An 18,693-nucleotide genomic window follows, 5' to 3' on the forward strand; every position below is an offset into this window, starting at 1 on the left:
AAGGCCAACGTACCATTTTTCTTTTTTACTGCCTGCTGCACCTGCATGCTTACCTTCAGTGACTGGTGTACGAGGACACCCAGGTCTCATTGCACATGGATATGTGCAGAAAAAATAGGGTTGTTGTAGTGGGAGACTTCAATTTCCCTGGTATAGACTGGAAAGTGCTTAGGGCTGGGGGTCTCGACAGGGAGGAATTTGTAAAATGCGTACTGGAAGGTTCTTTGGAACAGTATGTAGATAGCCCAACTAGAGAGGGGGCTATACTGGATCTAGTTCTGGGAAATGAGCCCGGTCAGGTCGTCAAAGTTTCGGTAGGGGAACATGTGGCAAATAGTAACCACAACTCTGTCAACTTTAGGATAGTAATGGACAAGGATGAGTGTTGTCCTAAGGGTAGGGTGCTAAATTGGGGGAAGGCTAACTATAGCCGGATTAGGCAGGAATTGGTCGCCATTGATTGGGAGAGGTTGTTCAGGAGTAAGTCCACGTCTGGCATGTGGGAGTCTTTTAAGGAACAGTTGATAAGGCTGCAGGACAGGCGTGTGCCTGTCAAAAGGAAGGATAGGAAAGGTAGGATTCGAGAGCCGTGGATAACCAGGGAAATTGAGAATCTGATCAAAAAGAAAAGAGAGGCGTACGTTAGGTCCAGGCAACTGAAAACAGATGCAGCTCTGGAGGAATAGAGAGAGAGTAGGAAAGAACTCAAATGGGGAGTTAGAAGGGCAAAAAGAGATCACAAAATGTTCCTGGCAGACAGGATTAAGGAGAATCCTAAGGCATTTTATTCATATGTTAGGAACAAAAGAGTTGTCAGGGAAAAAGTCGGACCTCTCGGGGACAAAGGAGGGGAATTATGCTTAGAAACCCAAGGGAATAGGGGAGATCCTAAATGAATACTTTGCATCGGTATTCACAAAGGAGAGGGACTTGTTGACTGCGAGTGTCTCAGAGGGAGGTGTTGACCCGTTAGAGAGAATCTCCATTACAAGGGAGGAAGTGTTAGGTTTTTTAGGTAACATTAAAACTGACAAATCCCCAGGGCCTGATGGCATCTATCCTCGACTGCTCAGGGAGACAAGAGATGTAATTGCTGGGTCTCTGACGGAAATCTTTGTCTCGTCATTGGACACAGGTGAGGTCCCTGAGGATTGGAGGATAGCTAATGTGGTACCGTTATTTAAGAAGGGTAGCAGGGATAACCCAGGTAATTATAGGCCAGTGAGCTTGACGTCAGTGGTAGGGAAGTTGTTGGAGAGGATTCTTAGAGACAGGATGTATGCACATTTAGAACGGAACAATCTCACTAGTGACAGACAGCATGGTTTTGTAAGAGGGAGGTCGTGCCTTACAAATTTGGTGGAGTTTTTTGAGGAAATGACAAAAACGGTTGACGAAGGAAGGGCCGTGGATGTCGTCTATATGGATTTCAGTAAGGCATTTGACAAAGTCCCTCATGGCAGGTTGGTTAAGAAGGTTAAGGCTCATGGGATACAAGGAGAGGTGGCTAGATGGGTAGAAAACTGGCTTGGCCACAGGAGACAGGGTAGCAGTCGAAGGGTCTTTTCCGGCTGGAGGTCTGTGACCAGTGGTGTTCCGCAGGGCTCTGTACTGGGACCTCTGCTATTTGTGATATATATAAATGATTTGGAAGAAGGTGTAACTGGTGTTGTCAGCAAGTTTGCGGATGACACGAAGATGGCTGGACTTGCGGATAGCGATGAACATTGTCGGACAATACAGCAGGATATAGATAGGCTGGAAAATTGGGCGGAGAAATGGCAGATGGAATTTAATCCAAATAAATGCGAACTGATGATTTTGGAAGAACTAATGTAGGGGGGAGTTATACAATAAATGGCAGAGCCATCAAGAGTATAGAAACACAGAGGGACCTCTGTGCCTCTATACTCCCAGTCCACAAATCCTTGAAGGTGGCAGCACAGGTGGAGAAGGTGGTGAAGAAGGCAAATGGTATGCTTGCCTTTATAGAATGGGGTATAGAGTTTAAAAGCTGGAGTCTGATGTTGCATCTGTATAGAACACTGGCTAGGCCACATTTGGAGTACTGCGTCCAGTTCTGGTCGCCGCACTACCAGAAGGACATGGAGGCTTTAGAGACAGTGCAGAGAAGGTTTACCAGGATGTTGCCTGGTATGGAGGGTCTTAGCTATGAGGAGAGATTGGGTAAACTGGGGTTGTTCTCCCTGGAAAGACGGAGAATGAGGGGAGACCTAATAGAGGTGTACAAAATTATGACGGGTATAGATAGGGTAGGGAAGCTGGGAAGCTTTTTCCCAGGTCTGAGGTGACGATCACAAGGGGTCACGGGCTCAAGGTGAGAGGGGCGAGGTATAACTCAGATATCAGAGGGACGTTTTTTACACAGAGTGGTGGGGGCCTGGAATGCGCTGCCAAGTAGGGTGGTGGAGGCAGACACGTTGGCATCGTTTAAGACTTACCTGGATAGTCACATGAGCAGTCTGGGAATGGAGGGATACAAACGAATGGTCTAGTTGGACCAATGAGCGGCACAGGCTTGGAGGGCCAAAGGGCCTGTTTCCTGTGCTGTACTGTTCTTTGTTCTCCTTGTTCTTTATTCCCATCTCCTAATTTATGGCCATTCAGATAATAATCTGCCTTCCCATTTTTGCTACCAAAGTGGATAACCTCACATTTATCCAAATTATATTGCATGTGCCAATCATTTGCCCACTCATTCAGTTTGTCCAAATCACACTGAAGGATATTTGCATCGTCCTCACAGCTCAGCCTCCCACTGTCTCTAAAGCCTCCATGTCCTTCTGGTAGTGCGGCGACCAGAACTGGACGCAGTACTCCAAATGTGGCCTAACCAGCGTTCTATACAGATGCAACATCAGACTCCAGCTTTTATACTCTATACCCCATCCTATAAAGGCAAGCATACCATATGCCTTCTTCACCACCTTCTCCACCTGTGCTGCCACTTTCAAGGATTTGTGGACTGGGAGTATAGAGACACAGAGGTCCCTCTGTGTTTCTATACTCTGCAAATGGAGTGTGAGACCGTATTCAGAAGATTGATCATAGCAACTGGGCAAACCATTAAGACTTGTGATAAAATACTTAAGAAAATGGAAGCATGGTGGTCAGCATCAAAGAAATCTCTGATATGTTCCGGTGCAAGGATTGAAAAAAAAGTGGAAAATGTTCAATCTGTGTGGTAAAAAGTGATATGTCTGGAAATTTCCCCTCGGTTTCCTGACCATACCAGTCAGTATCCAGAAGCCAGATGGTTTGTTAGCAAACAGCAACATTGTTTTTTGACCAGGTTAACCAGACCAAACTATTTAATCTGGAAATTCAGACTCCTCATAAATACTGGACTGTTGATGGATCCAGACTTCTCACCATCAGTGATAAAGGAGTTCCTAATGATCCTGAAATACTAAAATCACAGGAACTATTCCAAAGAAAGAGAAGCACCCTCAACCAGCTTATATCACTGATGTTTCAGTGGTTAATAAAGATGGTTCAGGAGTTAATGATTAATACTCAGGCAGTAACTGCTACCACTCCACAGGAAATTTCAGGTGTTTTGCCTGTACCCATGTGTAATAAAACAGCCACCTCACAATATGCTGCTCATATTCCTGATTCTGTTGTGAACCCTTTCCAGAGGGTATTGAAACTTAAACTGATTAGTTACCATATACTGCTCCACTCACATCCATTGTCTGTCCTTTGGATATGTTGATTAGAAGTGTGTTTTTTTTTGTTATGGTTCTAATGTAATAAGTCATCTTTATTGTAGAGACCCACCGAGATCTTGACATTCTTGCAATTCTGGTCTCTTGCACATCACTGATTTTCGTTAGTATTGGGGAGATTGTTGACTGTCCCATTCATTTATCACTTCTCGGAGAATACTTTACACTGTAGACAATCAGTTGCTCGTGCTTAAACTGAATGGCATACTTTGCAACAAAAGTGCATTTGTGAGTCTTCCCCAGCAAAGCAAATTCATTGACTCTGAGGTATTGGCTGGGGTAGATATAATCTGCTGCCAATATCGTGAGGTTTCCTTGATAATGCAACCAAGATATAAAGTACTCCTATAAAAATTGAAGAAATGAGGGGAGCTGCCCTCCTTTACCATAAAGTTAATGTTTCGGCACTCATTATTTAGAAGTGCATAAGATAGTATTTCTCCTTAAAGTAATATAATTCGATATCAAAGATAGTATGTAACTGCTTGTTATTCCACTGAGGTATTAGAAGCGCATGCTATGCTGTCTTGGGACATGTGTTCTCGATTTCCACCATTTTAACCAGTGTACATGCAAGTACAGTAACAGACTAGGTAAACATATCCTTAAAGGTTGGTTAATGTTTTAATAGGATTGATTTAAATTTGAAGTCAGTAAAGAAATTGTATGTAGGGATTGTATTGAACATGGTGGAGCATAATTCAACAGTGCATTTTGATTTCTAATATTTTCTTTTGATATAATCTTTCCTACAGTTATTACAACCTAGATGATATTAATCATGACACCATGAACAGATATCTTTCCAACCTTGTGGAGAAGTCTCTTGCAGATCTGGAATGTTCCTACTGTATTTCAGTAGGGGAGGTAAAACTGTCTTTATAAACCTAATATCTTTTCCCACAGTTTTTTTTCTCTTGTGCTTAATGCTAATTGATTTTTTTTTTTAAACTGCATTTCCTAGTTTAGAGATAGAGAGATCCAGCTGGAAGGGTGCACACATGCTTCCTGCCAGCCATTTAAATAAGGGCAAACAAGAAAACCCAAACAGAAACAACCCATTTCGAGGGTTATTTTTCAAACTGGAGGCCTGTGACCAGTGGTGTGCCTCAAGGATCTGTGCTGTGTCCACTGTTGTTTGTCATTTATATCAATGATTTGGATGAGAATTTAGGAGGCAGGGTTAGTAAGTTTGCAGATGATACCAAGATTGATGGCATAGTGGATGGTGAAGTAGGTTATCTAGGATTGCAATGGGATCTTGATTAATTGGGCCACTGGGCTGATGAATGGCAGATGGAGTTTAATTTAGATAAGTGTGAGGTGATGCATTTTGGTAGATTGAACCAGAGCAGCAGGACTTATTCAGTTAATGGTAGGGCTTTGGCGGGAGTTGTAGAACAAAGAGATCTAGGGGTACAGGTTCATAGTTCCTTGAAAGTGGAGTCACAGGTGGACAGGATGGTGAAGAAAGCATTCGGCATGCTTGGTTTCATTGGTCAGAACAATGAATACAGGAGTTGGGACATATTGTTGAAGTTGTACAAGACATTGGTAAGGCCACACTTGGAATACTGTGTACAGTTCTGGTCACCCTATTATAGAAAGGGTATTATTTAACTAGAAAGAGTGCAGAAAAGATTTACTAGGATGCTACTGGAACTAGATGGTTTGAGTTATAAGGAGAGGCTGGATAGACTGGGACTTTTTTCCCTGGAGTGTAGGAGACTTAGGGGTGATATTATAGAGATCTATAAAATAGTGAGAGGCATAGATGAGGTAGATACTTTAACATCTTTTCCCAAAGGTAATGGAGTCTAAAACTAGAGAGCATCGGTTTAAGTTGAGAAGGGAGAGATACAAAAGGGTCCAGAGGGGTAATTTTTTCCACACACAGGGTGGTAAGTATCTGGAACGAGCTGCCAGAAGTAGCAGTAGAAGCAGTTACAATTTTGTCTTTTATAAAGCATTTAGACAGTTACTTGGGTAAGATGGGTATCGAGGGATATGTGTCAAACGCGGGCAATTGAGACTAGCTTCGTGGTAGAAAAAAGGGTGCCATGGACAAGTTGGGCTGAAGGGCCTGTTAACATGCTGTAAACCTCTGTGACTCTCTGACATTTCTCTTTCCTTGCCCCCCACCTGCACCCAATCTCCACAAACCGAAATAGGGGTTAAGTGCTTGCATTTGCAAATAAGGAGCGTCTTTGAGATTTCTCCCCTCCAAGATTGGTTCACTCTGAGGTTGTTACCATCACCAATGTCAGTGCCATTGTAGGCTGCAATTGGAGATTTACAACAAAGAAAATATGCACCCTTGATGAACATGGAGCTGAGAGGTGCTGGATTGCTCCTCTCAACCCCATGGGTAACGAGCTTAGGCCACTGGCAGCCAACCCTCACTCCTACCTTAGCATCTATCCAAAGGAAGGTGGATAAAATAGTTGGAAGAGAAAATATTTACGGGTCTGTGGGAAAAGGGCATGTGAGTGGGATGCCTTGTGACCCTGTACAAACACGATGGCCTCCTGTTGTTCTGTGCGACCTAGGGAGGCAAAATTAAGTTGCCCTAAAACTCGGGCCGGGGATCGCAAAGTAGGATTCACCCGCCCGAATGTTTCTGATGCAGGCTGTGCTGTGAGACATTTCAGCTTTGAACACTATCAGCCTTTTGAATTCTTTAATTTCAATTTTGTCTTATCCAAGCCTGTACTATACTGTGATATTGGCAGCCTCCTCTTCTTTACTAAAGACTGGTGCAAATTTTGGACCTTAGCTATGCCCCCTGCCTCCACAAGAGGATCGTCTTTTTGGTCCCCAGTCAGCCTTATCCTTCTTTTGCTATTTATATTTTCACAAAAGGGAACGTCTTTTATAATATTCCCACATCTGTTCTCATACATTCTCTTTATCCAACTGTTTATTTTCTGTTCCCCTGTACTTTTTGCGTTCTGTACGTTTTGGTTCTCTACTATGAGCCTGACATGCACCATAAGTTTCCTTATTGAATGTCTATTTTATTGTTACCAATTCAGGAGGAATTAATTGCCTTGTTGGAGGGTTGCATATTCAGCCCTAATAAGTGAATATTCACTTCAAAAGTAAGTCAATATTCACTTAACTTTTGTAAGTGTCAGCTGTGACTCAGTGGCAGTCCTCTTGCTCTCCTCTGAGTCAGAACGTTGTGGATACAAGTCCTTTCCAGGGACTTGAGCACTGAGACTTGAGTTCTGGCTTATATTTATCCCTCATCCGGCATCACAAAAAGAAAACATGCTATCTGGTTGTTATCACATTGCTGCTTATGGGACCTTACTGTGTGTAAATTGGCTGCAAAGTTCTTTAGGATGGCCTGATTTGGTGGAAGATGTCCCAAGAGCAAAATATATTTTGGACGTTCAGCATGTCCCGCTTGTACATGTGAATGTTTTCCAGAACATATACATTCAATCACCTCACCCAGTGGCTATGATGTGAGCAGAGATTCGTTTCTAAAGAAGGATAGGAGAATCGATGTTCATTCTTTTTTAATGGATTTTCAGAGTCCCACACTTCATTCTTTATGCAAAGTATGTCAGCAGCTTTTTGTGCGTCAGTCTCAAGTATATTTTCTTTGGCCTTTCTTTATCCGTGTGGCTTTGAAAGTGAATTTAGAAAACGTGGGGTGTAATTTTCTGGCCCTGTCACAATGGGGGCGGGGCTGGAAAATGCAGCAAGCCATTCCAAAGCCCACTGATTTCGGCGGGACCAAAAGATCCCGCCAGAGGAAGGGCCTGTAAAATTCCATCCATTGTAATTTCCCCATACTCAATTAAGTCTTTAACTAGCTACGGTTACAAAATGTATAATTTCAGCTATTTGTTGACATGAAGGGGTAAATGTCTGTCTATAGTCTGGATGGCAATCCGGTAGACCAACTCACTTACAAAAAGAACAACCTGCTGAAAATCAGAGTAGTTTATAACAGGCAGATAATGTTCCCATTCAAGCTACTGCCCACATAGGGAACACAAAAAAAAACCCAAGTTTCAAAAGAATGTTTTGGACTTTTCATTCTGAATGTATTTTTAAAAATAAATTATTCTCTAATTATGCATATTTCTTTCTCATAGGACAGTCGCAGCCTCCAGTCATTGGATTTAGGCCGTATAGCCTCTTATTATTACCTGAAACACCAAACTATGAGAATGTTCAGGAGTCAGATGAAAGCAGATTGTTGCTTGGAGGACCTGCTCTCCATTCTAACGGTGAGTACATGATGCAGAGGACTTCCAACATGTACTCCATTTGCTGGAATCTCAAATCCATTGCAGCAATGTCTTGGCCAAATGTAGAAATTGTTTATGAAATATGTGTTGAGAAATGGATGTTGTACTGACAAGAGAACCTTAAAATTTATGCATTTGCAATTTTGGTATAATGGATATATTATAGTGGCACGGGTCACTTCACTGGAGTTATGTATGCTTCCTGCTTATTAATTTAAGGGCTCTGACTGAGCAGGAGGCTGGTTTGATCATCAATTGTTTTTAATTGCAATTTATTTTATGATTAGAGGTTTTAAAAAAAAGAACTGGTATTTGTATACCATTTTTCAGCTGTGGCTCAGTGGTTGTACTGTCAGGCGGAATTCTCCCAGTCAGCCTGCAGCAGGTTTGGTGACAGGTGGGTGCCATGAATCTGGTGGGAGCAAAAGTGAGAAACTTGCTGGGGTAAAATCCCATTGCAGTTCTCCCAATGGTGGGTTGCTCTTCCTGCTGGTAAGTGGCACAAACGCCATTTGTATTCATTTGTATCATTAATGCTCATTAAAACAGCTGCCTGTTGGCATCCTATCAGGCCATTTGATCTTGCATCACTGCAGCAGGAAATTACATCAGCATCAAACCTGATTACTAATGAGTGACGTGCACAAGGCGGTCCTCCGTTCGCCAGAGACTTCGGGATGAGTGTGACAGTTATCTGCCCTCGTGCTGCCTGCTCCTGATGCACTGTTCCCCACTCTACCGGGGCAGACTAGTTCCTGCCTCTGCCTCCATGCTGAGCTGGCCTTTATGAACAGCACCATATTGTTCTCTCATTGCTGCTGTGGGTCAGTGCAGAAAACAGTAAAGTCATTTGACCCTCCTAAACTTCAGTTGTCTCCTTGATGTCTCTGTACCACAATGCTAGAGTTAAATTTAATAATCCTATCTTCACATTGTGTACTTTACACAGAATCAGTCTCAGTAGCAGCGATATGGAACACGGTGATCACATGTGCTTCGCTGCATTTCCATTTTGTTTTTCTCTTCCAATTGCCACCTGTATCACCATTGACATGTTAAGTGATTTCCAATCACATTTAGCTTATTTTGTAGTAATTTTTGAAACGTGTCATTTATTTTGCTTCTCGCCGTTGACTTTTTGGTGGGTACAAATCCACAAGTTGTGGGCAACATCTTCTACCTTGCCCTCTAGGTCATGCTTCATTTCAAAGCCTAGGCACCAGGTTTTGATGGGCAACTTACCATGGAGGACCACCGCTGGCCCTGATCCTCCCCAGGCGTGGGCTGCACAATCAAACTTTCAATAATATGAAGCAGGAAGTTTGGCCCTTTTTCCCCATTCCTAACCCAGAAACACTGAAGTAATTTACAGAATACGTCACTCAGGCTGATTTCACTAAGGTTGTTACTGACTGGATGCTGAACCTAATACCTTCCCGATCTGTACAGTGGTCAGATTCTAAATTAATTGTGCCATGGTACAATTTAAACCTCTTCTGGATAAGGAAATAGACAAGCTGCAAAGAAAAGTTTTGGATTGGGAGGTTCAGGATTTCAGTAAACTAAGTCAGGATCTGGCCAAGGTAGACTGGGAACAGCTACTAACGGGAACATCTACAGAAGAGCAGTGGGGGGCATTCAAAAAAGAAATGGGGAGGGTGAAAGCCCAACATGTTCCCTCCACGGTGATAGGTAGGAATAACAAACCCAGAGAACCATAGATGACCAGAGATATTCAGGATACAATGAAAAGGAAAAGAAAGGCTTTTAAAAAGTACAAGGGGGGGCAAATCAGTGGAGGCATTAATGAGGTATAGAAAGTGCAGGGTGAAAAGCAATTAGGAATTCCAAGAGGGGATGTGAGAAAGCTCTGGATGGTAAAAGTAGGGAAAATCCCAAGATATTCTATAAGTATATCAATGGGAAGAGGATAACCAAAGAACGAGTAGGGCCCATTAGGGATCAAGGGGGCAATCTGTGGGTGCAGTCAGAGGACATTGGTAGAGTGTTGAAAGCATACTTCACATCTGTCTTCATCCAAAAAAATGAGGACGATGGTATGGAATTTGGGGAGAGAGACTGTGAGGTTCTTGAGTAAATTGCCATAGGGAAGGATAAGGTTTTGGAGGTGTTGGCAGCCTTAAAAGTTGATAAATCTCCAAGTCCTGATGAAGTGTGCCCTGGACTGCTATGGGAGGCAGGGAGGAGATGGCAGACGCTCTGATCCAAATTTTCAATTCCTCTCTGGCCACGGAGATGTTGCCGGACAATTAGAGAACAGCTAATGTGGTTCTGTTATTTAAGAAGGGTTGTAGAGATAAACCAGGGAACTACAGACCAGTGAATCTCACGTCAGTGGTAGGGAAACTATTGGAGAAACTTCTGAAGGAGAGCTTCTATCTTCTTTTGGGAGCAGCAAAGCTTGATCAGGGATAGTCAGCATGGCTTCATCAGAGGGAGGTCATGCCTAACAAATTTGATTTAATTTTTTGAGGAGGTGTGTAGACAAGGGTAGTGCAGTCGATGTAGTTTATATGGATTTCAGCAAAGCCTTTGACAAGGTCCCACATGGGAGACTTGTAAAGAAGGTAAACTCACATGAGACATAGGGTAATTTGATAAAGTGGATTAAAAATTGGCTCAGTTTTAGAGAACAGAGGGTGACAACAGAGGCTTCTTTAGTGACTGGAAGCCATTGTCCAGTGGCGTAACACAGGGATCTGTGTTGGGCCCCCTATTATTCGTCATTTATATAAATGTCACTGATGACTATGTGGGGGTAGGCTTAGTAAGTTTGCAGATGAGACAAAGATTGGACGGGTGGTTAACAGTGAGGCGGAGTGTCTTGGGCTACAAGAAGATATAGATGGAATGGTCAGATGGGCGGATAAGTGGCAGATGGAATTTAACCTTGAAAAGTGTGAGTTGATACACCTTGGAAGGAGTAATTTGACAAGAAAGTACTCAATGAATGGTAGGACTCTAGGAACTTCTGTGGAACAAAGGGACCTTGGCATGTTTGTCCACAGATCTCTGAAAGCGGAAGGGCATGTTAGTCGGGTGGTGAAAAAGGCATATGGTACATTTTATCAATCGAGGCATAGATTACAAAAGCAGGGAAGTCATGTTGGAGTTGTATAGAACTTTGGTGAGGCCACAGGTCGAGTACTGTATGCAGTTAGGGTCGCCACATTATTGGAAGGATGTGATTGCACGAGAGGAGGTGCAGAGGAGATTCACCAGGACTCTGCCTGGGTTGGGACATTTAAGTTCGTAGGCTTGGGTTTTTTTCAGTGGAGCTGGGAAGACTGAGGGGCGACCTGATCAAGGTGTACAAGATTATGAGAGACATGAGCAGAGTGGATAAGGAGCAGCTGTTCCCCTTAGTTGAAGGGTCAGTCTCGAGGGGACAGAGGTTCAAGGTGAGGGGCAGGAGGTTGAAAGGGGATGTGAGGAAAACCATTTTTACCCAGAGGGTGGTGATGGAATGCATTACTTGGGAGGGTGGTGGAGGCAGGTTGCCTCACATCATTTAAAAAGTATCAGGATGAGCACTTGGCACATCAGAACATTCAGGGCAATGAGCCAACTGCTGGCAGATGGGATTAGGTGGGAATTCAGGTGTTTCTAATGTGTCGGTGCGGACTCGACTGGCCGAAGGGCCTCTTCTGTGCTATATGATTCTATGATTCTAAATAAACTTGCTGTGCTATTGAGGTACATTTAGGGCCATAGTCCTTAAAGGACAACTTGCTCCTCCCTGAGCAGAAAAGAGTTACAATCAGATTTGCAAAGCATTCAACACATGCACGATGAGACGAATGGCTTCCGTCAGTGCTTTATCAACCTAATTCTATACTGTTTTATGTGGTGACAGGTAATATATATAATATTCATTCAATCCGAAGTCTGTTCAAAATGTGAAGAATTTGTATTCTCTGAGTGGACTAGGACCCAGCCAGAAGTGGAGCAGCGTGAGATATACAGGCAGTGAACATGCTGAGTGTTGAACTGGCTGATTTTTTTTTGTCAGAGTTAAACTCATTGAAATATTGTTGGCAAGCCTCAGACATTAGGAATGGCTCTCGTTGGCAGACTGGCCTCAGGGGACAGGCAGTCTGTAAGATTTAACAGCCTGCAGCAACTTACGGAGCCAGGCATCAAATCATCAGCATTGTTTTATCATGGCCCAAACAAGCTCATTAGCAAAATATAAATGTCTGTGTGCCTCATACTTTTTGGCTGCAGTTGTGAGTGTGCTATTGCAGGTCAGGCAGAGAAGAGGTTCCTATTTGAAACGAATCAAGGCAGACTGCTGTAGGTCCGGTAAACGTGATCAGGGCACTGACGTGGGTCATTCTTTCCCAGAATATGCTATATGGGATGTAATATATATATTTTCTCTCTCCTCCCACCACCCCCATCTCACTGAAATATTTCCTACATAAATGTTGTTGTTGTTGGATTTCCGATTTGCAATCACTCCTAGGTATTTTTCAATGTGATTTTGATTTGAGCGTGTTTATTTCCACAAAATAAGCAGTAAAAGACCTTTGTTCTTTTTTGAGAAATAGAGGTGTTTTTTTGTAGAAACTGAGAGCAGGTCAATGGCTCAGAGGTGGGTATTTCCCAATTGTATTTGTTGTTAAAGTTTATTTATTTATTAGTGTCACAAGTAGGTTTACATTAATACTGCAATGAAGTTACTGTAAAAATCCCCGAGTCGCCACACTCTGGCACCTCTTCGGTTACACTGAGGGAGAATTTAGCATGGCCAGTGCACCTAACCAGCGTGTCTTTCGGACTGTGGGAGGAAAGCGGAGCACCTAGCGTAAACCCACGCAGACATGGTGAGAACGTGCAAACTCCACACAGACAGTGACCCAAACCAGCAATCGAACCTGATTTACTGGCACTGTGAGGCAGCAGTGCTAACCAGTGTCCCACTGTACCACCCACAGTTGTGGTGACATAATAACACCGTTGCGTGAATTTATTTTTAAAAACTGTTTTTACCAATTTTTCATTTTGCCACGCTTTCTGAAATTAGCCCCATCACAATAATCACACTTGCCGCAGTTGATCGAGAGAGATTGGACATTGTTTGCAGCAGTATTTGGGCTTTCTGATGATAAAATATCTTGTATCTTTGCATGGTAAAAGCTTGATTGAAATATGTATTTTCTGATTAGTGATCAAAGAAATGTCTTCTACTGTACACCGTTTGTGTGAATAAAATAAGCTGAAGTACCCAGTTATCAGAGAAGCAACACTATCCCATTTAATCATGCTTCAGTAATTCGGCATTCAGAATTCAGCCAGAAAGAGCAGATGGATCCCTGACTGCCTGCTAATCCACAGCTGGAATTTTATCTTCCGCTGCCTTATCCATGGTGTTGGAGAAGAGTGGTTTCTCCACTGGACAGGGAGGGCAAGCAAGAAAGTGAAATCATTATTCATAAGTATCCCAGTGGGAACACTGCCAGGAGAGATTAATTTTTTTCAGTTACGCTTGTAAAACAAGCTCAGGTGGAGTCTCTAATCCTTGGGGCATGGTGGCAGATCAAGAAAGATGCAACACAGCTAGTTCATTTTCTGGTCCTAAGCAAAACAAGAGACTGCGTTAGAAGTCTCAATACATGATTGCAAATTTAAGGAGCTCTTTTCCCCAAGGGAGTTTTTCATCCTCTGCATATGATTGCCCAGACTTTTTGATAAATGAAGTGGCGGTATTGAAGTTTGATTCATAACACAATGAAGACCATGTCTGTTAAATTGGTAATATAAAGTTCAAAGAAGCACAAATATTTTGCTTAATAGACCTGTGCTTATCTGATAACGCTTTTGACGACCCAGGTTTTTTTTTTACGAACAGCCTGATGAGATTTGAACATTGCTAAATGAAGGAGACTGAAGTTTGAAAAATTGTGAAGTCTGTGTATTTTTATAAGTTATGAATTTTTAATGTGCAGGGGAGCTGTACTGTAGCACGAGTAAGCACGATGATCCAGAATTTGCTGGAGCCGGGTATCTCATGGCGTGAGTCATTTGTTAGATTTCTTTTCCTCGCCCGCGAGCTAGAAAAAAAATTTGCATCGCAAATTGCTGGAAATGCAAGATTGGTAATGGCATTACAAAATCAGAGGAGCATCTGGGACCTCGGTGAATGATGGGGCCAATGGACAACTTCCTTAACCAAGGAGATTAAAGGATAGCAGGAAAAGAAGGAAGGGCCGAGAAGGAAATAGGGTGAATTACAGTCAAATTAGGCACGGAGAAAGCAATAAAGAAAGGCAAAGAAAGATTGGATTAAGAGAGGGAGAGAAAAAGAGACAAAGAAAAAGTAAGAAATAAATGTAAATTTAAAATTGAAAAAAACTTGTCGAAATAATTTAATGCTTCTAGGAATCAGGTTGTGCGGTTTCAATTGTTCTCCGTCAGGAGTGGATAGTGTGGATGGCAGTACAGGAACATGAATGTTGTCATTAAAACAGTCTGTACGTCATTAAGTGCCAATTTCCATTTTCTTTCTTAGTGAGTTTAATTTGTTTTAATAGCACAAATGCAGCAATTTTCTGAAGCTCGTAGAGGGCTACATGGTGAGTTGCCATTTTCATGAGGCTGACAGTGCAAATTGTCCAGCAATTTGTGGTTATTTGCAGCCTCTGGCATATCTCTTTGTCACCATAAATTGCTGGGTTAAATACCCATTAAACTTAAACAGCATCTGCAATAAACAGCAGATTCTGGGCCAGTGATAGTTACTGTTAAAATTGGACTTGTTAACTGAATTAGCTTTAAGCCTATTAGTTGTAGTTGCATGAGTCTTTAATTGAAAATCATAGGTTATCATTCTTCAGTATAATCAAATAAATAATGGGCTTATAAGAGTAGTCCTTCCAGCATTGTCCTGTCGTAACTCCAGTAGGAGTTCAATTGGAGAATCATAAATTAGGTCAGGAACCAAATGCAGTGTATTCACCCCAAAGTTTCATTCTGGACTTCTGGGAGAGGAGCCCAACTCCAAGCAAAAGCTTGGGAGCAGGAGGGGCAGGACTGATGATAGGGACTGCTAACCTTCAGAGTTCCTATGTCTCTAACCTAAAATAAACCTTCATTATCAGCCTGTACACCTAATCAGAGTAAGTGCATCAGATCCCCAAACACTATGTGCAGGGACTACTTGTGGAATTTGAGTCTTGGCATGGAGCTTTAAATGCTGCGAATGTTTTGAACCATCACATGACCGGGAACCTGTCACAGTATTTGGCCTGAGGGAAGGTGAGCACCATCTAAGCACCTTATTGGTACAGGTACCTGCCATTTTCCTGGCCATTCGTAAACTTAGTAGAGTCGGCAACAGAGGCCCTATTCTTAAAAATATTATAAAATATTGAGTACAAATCATTAGAAAAGCTGGAGCCGCAGATTTCCAAGGCAGTCGATTCTCAAGACAAGCTAATGAATTGCTTACCGGTTTTCTGTTCAAGGAAACCATTTATTACAATTTTACCCACCCCACCCCTTATCTCAATTCTTTTAAAACTATCTGAGTTCATCTTGTTTTAAAAATCCAACATTTAAATGTAACGCTCTTCCATCAGAACATAGCACAGAATATTGGATCAGAAGAGGCCATTCAGCCCCTCAAGCTTGTTCCACCATCTAATAGAACAAAGAACAAAGAAAATTACAGCACAGGAACAGGTCCTTCGGCCCTTCAAGCCTGCACTGACCATGCTGCGTGACTGAACTAAAACCTCCTACCCTTCCAGGGAACATATCCTTCTATTCCCATCCACTTCATGTATTTATCAAGACGTCCCTTAAAAGTCACTATCATATCTGCTTCCACTACCTCCCCAGCAGCAAATTCCAGGCACCCACCACCCTCTGGGTAAAAAACTTGCCTCGTACATCTCCTTTAAACCTTGCCCCTCGCACCTTAAACCTATGCCCTCTAATAATTGACTCCTCCTCCCTGGGAAAAAGCTCCTGATCTTGGTTGTATCATAACTCACTTTGATCTGTACCCCTTCATACCCTTGTGTTACAAACACCCAAACTGGAGAAATGGTCAAAAATCTCAAAATACAGCAACTTCCCTCGGTGCTACAAATCTCAAGGTTCTGCCCTAAATGAAGGTCTGGGAGAAGGGATTCTGTGTGCATTTTCTCTGGATGCACGGGATGTGGGGATAGGGTGGAGGGGCAGGCGGGGGGGGGGTGTTCTTTCAGAGAGTTCGTGCAGACTCGATGGGCTGAACGGCCTCTTTCTGCACTGTGGGGATTCTGTGGTACTATGTAAAGAAGTGGGGCCACCTTTTAGGGGCCTGTGCCCATTGGAGGTCCCTCTCCCCAAACCACCATTTCTACCCTTGTATTTTCCCTCCTCCGCTCTGTCCACCCCAAACCCACCCCCATCTCCAGGTTGCTAAGCTGGCCCCGGTGAGACCCTGGATTCATCTTGTTCCAGGTGCCTGACTCCTCCTCTTCAAGGTCTCACTGCAGTCTTAACAGTGGCCACTGTTCCTGGTGGCACAGGAGAACTGAGAATTTCTGACCCTTGATTGGCCCGGACAGCGCTTGAAGGCTGAACTTCCTCTTCAATGAGGGTGGAAGCACTGCCTCTAGCCAATTAAAGGCCAGACGGCTGTTAAATGGCTGTGGGGCAATCCAACCAAACTCAGTTGGGCTCTTTCCTGACTTTCCTGACAGGGATGGGAATCCCACCATCTTCATAAAATGCAGCCCAATAGGTCAAACCCACACTACACCATTGCAAAGACAAAATACTACAGATGCTGGAAATCAAAACTAAACATATAAAATGCTGGAACAAACCAGGCAACATCAATGGAGAGAGAAATGGGAGTTACCGGGCTGCACTTTGGGATCAAATCCAGGTCTCCACCCCAATGTCAGGATCACAATCCCTCATCATACCAGAGATAGTCATCCAGCACAATTTTCAAAGGAAGGCACAATTGATGGCGAGAGGGTGTTCCCGCCAATGAACACTTATTGGCCCTCAAGCACTTTGTATGTGAACAAACCTCCAACAAAGGCCAAAATTGAAAACTGTTGTTTGTTTAAATATCTGGATTTCAACAGTAAATTTACACAATATCGTGAAATAAAAATGCATTCCTTGTTTAGTTTCACTTTGAAGCATTCAACAGTAAACTCCTGTATGAAAACTTTAATAAGATCGCAGTGTCAAATCTTTGTGTACACCTTAAGGAATTGCCACCTATCAATGTAATTAAGAGAGAGAGAGAGGAACCTCAAGATTGAGCCACGCTTTCATCAATTTTGCAGACAAACTAAATGCCCATAGTCGCTGGACCACTATTGGGGGGAATGGAGGGGGGGGGGGGGGGGGGAACGCTCCAACTGATCCTGAATGTTAGTCTGCCACTGGGACGCCAATTCCTGGCATCTGCTGAGCTGGGACCCCATGAAGGCCAACTGGCAAATTCCAGTTGACTTCTGATCATTGGCCTTAAAAGAGGCATTTATTTTAACAAACTGTTCGCCACTTGCGGGCGGATTACCATCGTCCTGCCTGAACTCCCACCTTAACACTGGCCTGGAAGGTGATAAAATGTTGTTACTGGGAAATTCTAGACCTGTCAGGCGGGCTCCCAAAATCTAACCCAAAGTTTGAGTTGGATTACCTCCCATCAGAGCCTTCGTCGGTTCTGAGGAAAGACCATTGACCTGAAACATTGGACGAGATTTTCCGGATGCGCTCGCCCAAAATCTGGAAAATCCCCCCCAAGGTCAACTGAACCTTTGCATGGTCCACCCAACCCCACCCGCTATGATTCCCATGGCAGGTGGGATGCGAAAATTCCCCGCATTAACTCTGTTTCTCTCTCCACCATTGCTGCTTGACCTGTTCAGAATTTCTAATATTTTCCATTTTTGTACCACGCTGCGCTATTTTCCAAATGCGGGGCCAACAAAGTGACCCACCGTGTGAACACTAAAAGACAGAATTAATATACTCTTGACATATAACGTTCCACAATTTGTAGTACCCTCAGACTAAACTTTGAAAAACAAATTTGTTGTTATTTATACTTCGATTTAGTTATAAAAGATTATAAATTCTTCAATATTTTTATTGGTTGATAAAATATATTCTTAACAAATATATATTTTTTGTCTTTTTTAAAACTAAAGCAAACATAATCCACATTTTTTTTCTAAAGTTTTTAATTGGTGTATACTATAATCTTTGCTATTGTGATCTTAAACTTAAGAAAAGGATTGCATCCAATTTTACACTTCTTTGGCTGTCTGTTTATTCATATGACTTGTTCCCACCATTGCCTCTCTTCACTGACCTCTTGCTGCTCTTTGCATAGTGGCCTAGCTCATTCAAACTCCTGACCCCGGTCATCAGTAAAGCTATCAGCAATTTGTACTTTATACCTCAAACTGCATAGTGAATGTGCAACTTGAAACTCCCCAAGGAATTAATATAGGCATTGAACTGTTTGACTCTGACCCCTGCCCCATGCTTCTCACTCGCTTTCCGCACTGATCTGAAGAATAAGAAAAATTATCACACCTAATGTGGAGGTATAATTTTTACTTTTTTTGCTGGTTGCTTTTACCGCAAGTTTCCTCATAGCTGCAGTAAGCAAAATCAAGAGCTTGTTG

The 18,693-nt window shown here is 42.8% G+C and overlaps 1 protein-coding gene across 1 annotated transcript in view; it reads left to right on the plus strand.

The window, feature by feature from the left end:
* ascc3 (activating signal cointegrator 1 complex subunit 3) overlaps positions 1–18,693 on the plus strand; it is a 562,510-nt gene that overhangs the window by 467,444 nt on the left and 76,373 nt on the right. Inside the window, exons 35-36 of the mRNA XM_078212424.1 lie at positions 4,508–4,619; positions 7,865–7,999. Of these exons, the coding sequence (XP_078068550.1) occupies positions 4,508–4,619; positions 7,865–7,999 (247 nt within the window). The remainder of the gene's footprint in view (positions 1–4,507; positions 4,620–7,864; positions 8,000–18,693) is intronic.

The sequence above is a fragment of the Mustelus asterias genome, chromosome 5 (genome assembly GCF_964213995.1).
Source record: "Mustelus asterias chromosome 5, sMusAst1.hap1.1, whole genome shotgun sequence".
Lineage (NCBI taxonomy): Eukaryota > Metazoa > Chordata > Chondrichthyes > Carcharhiniformes > Triakidae > Mustelus > Mustelus asterias.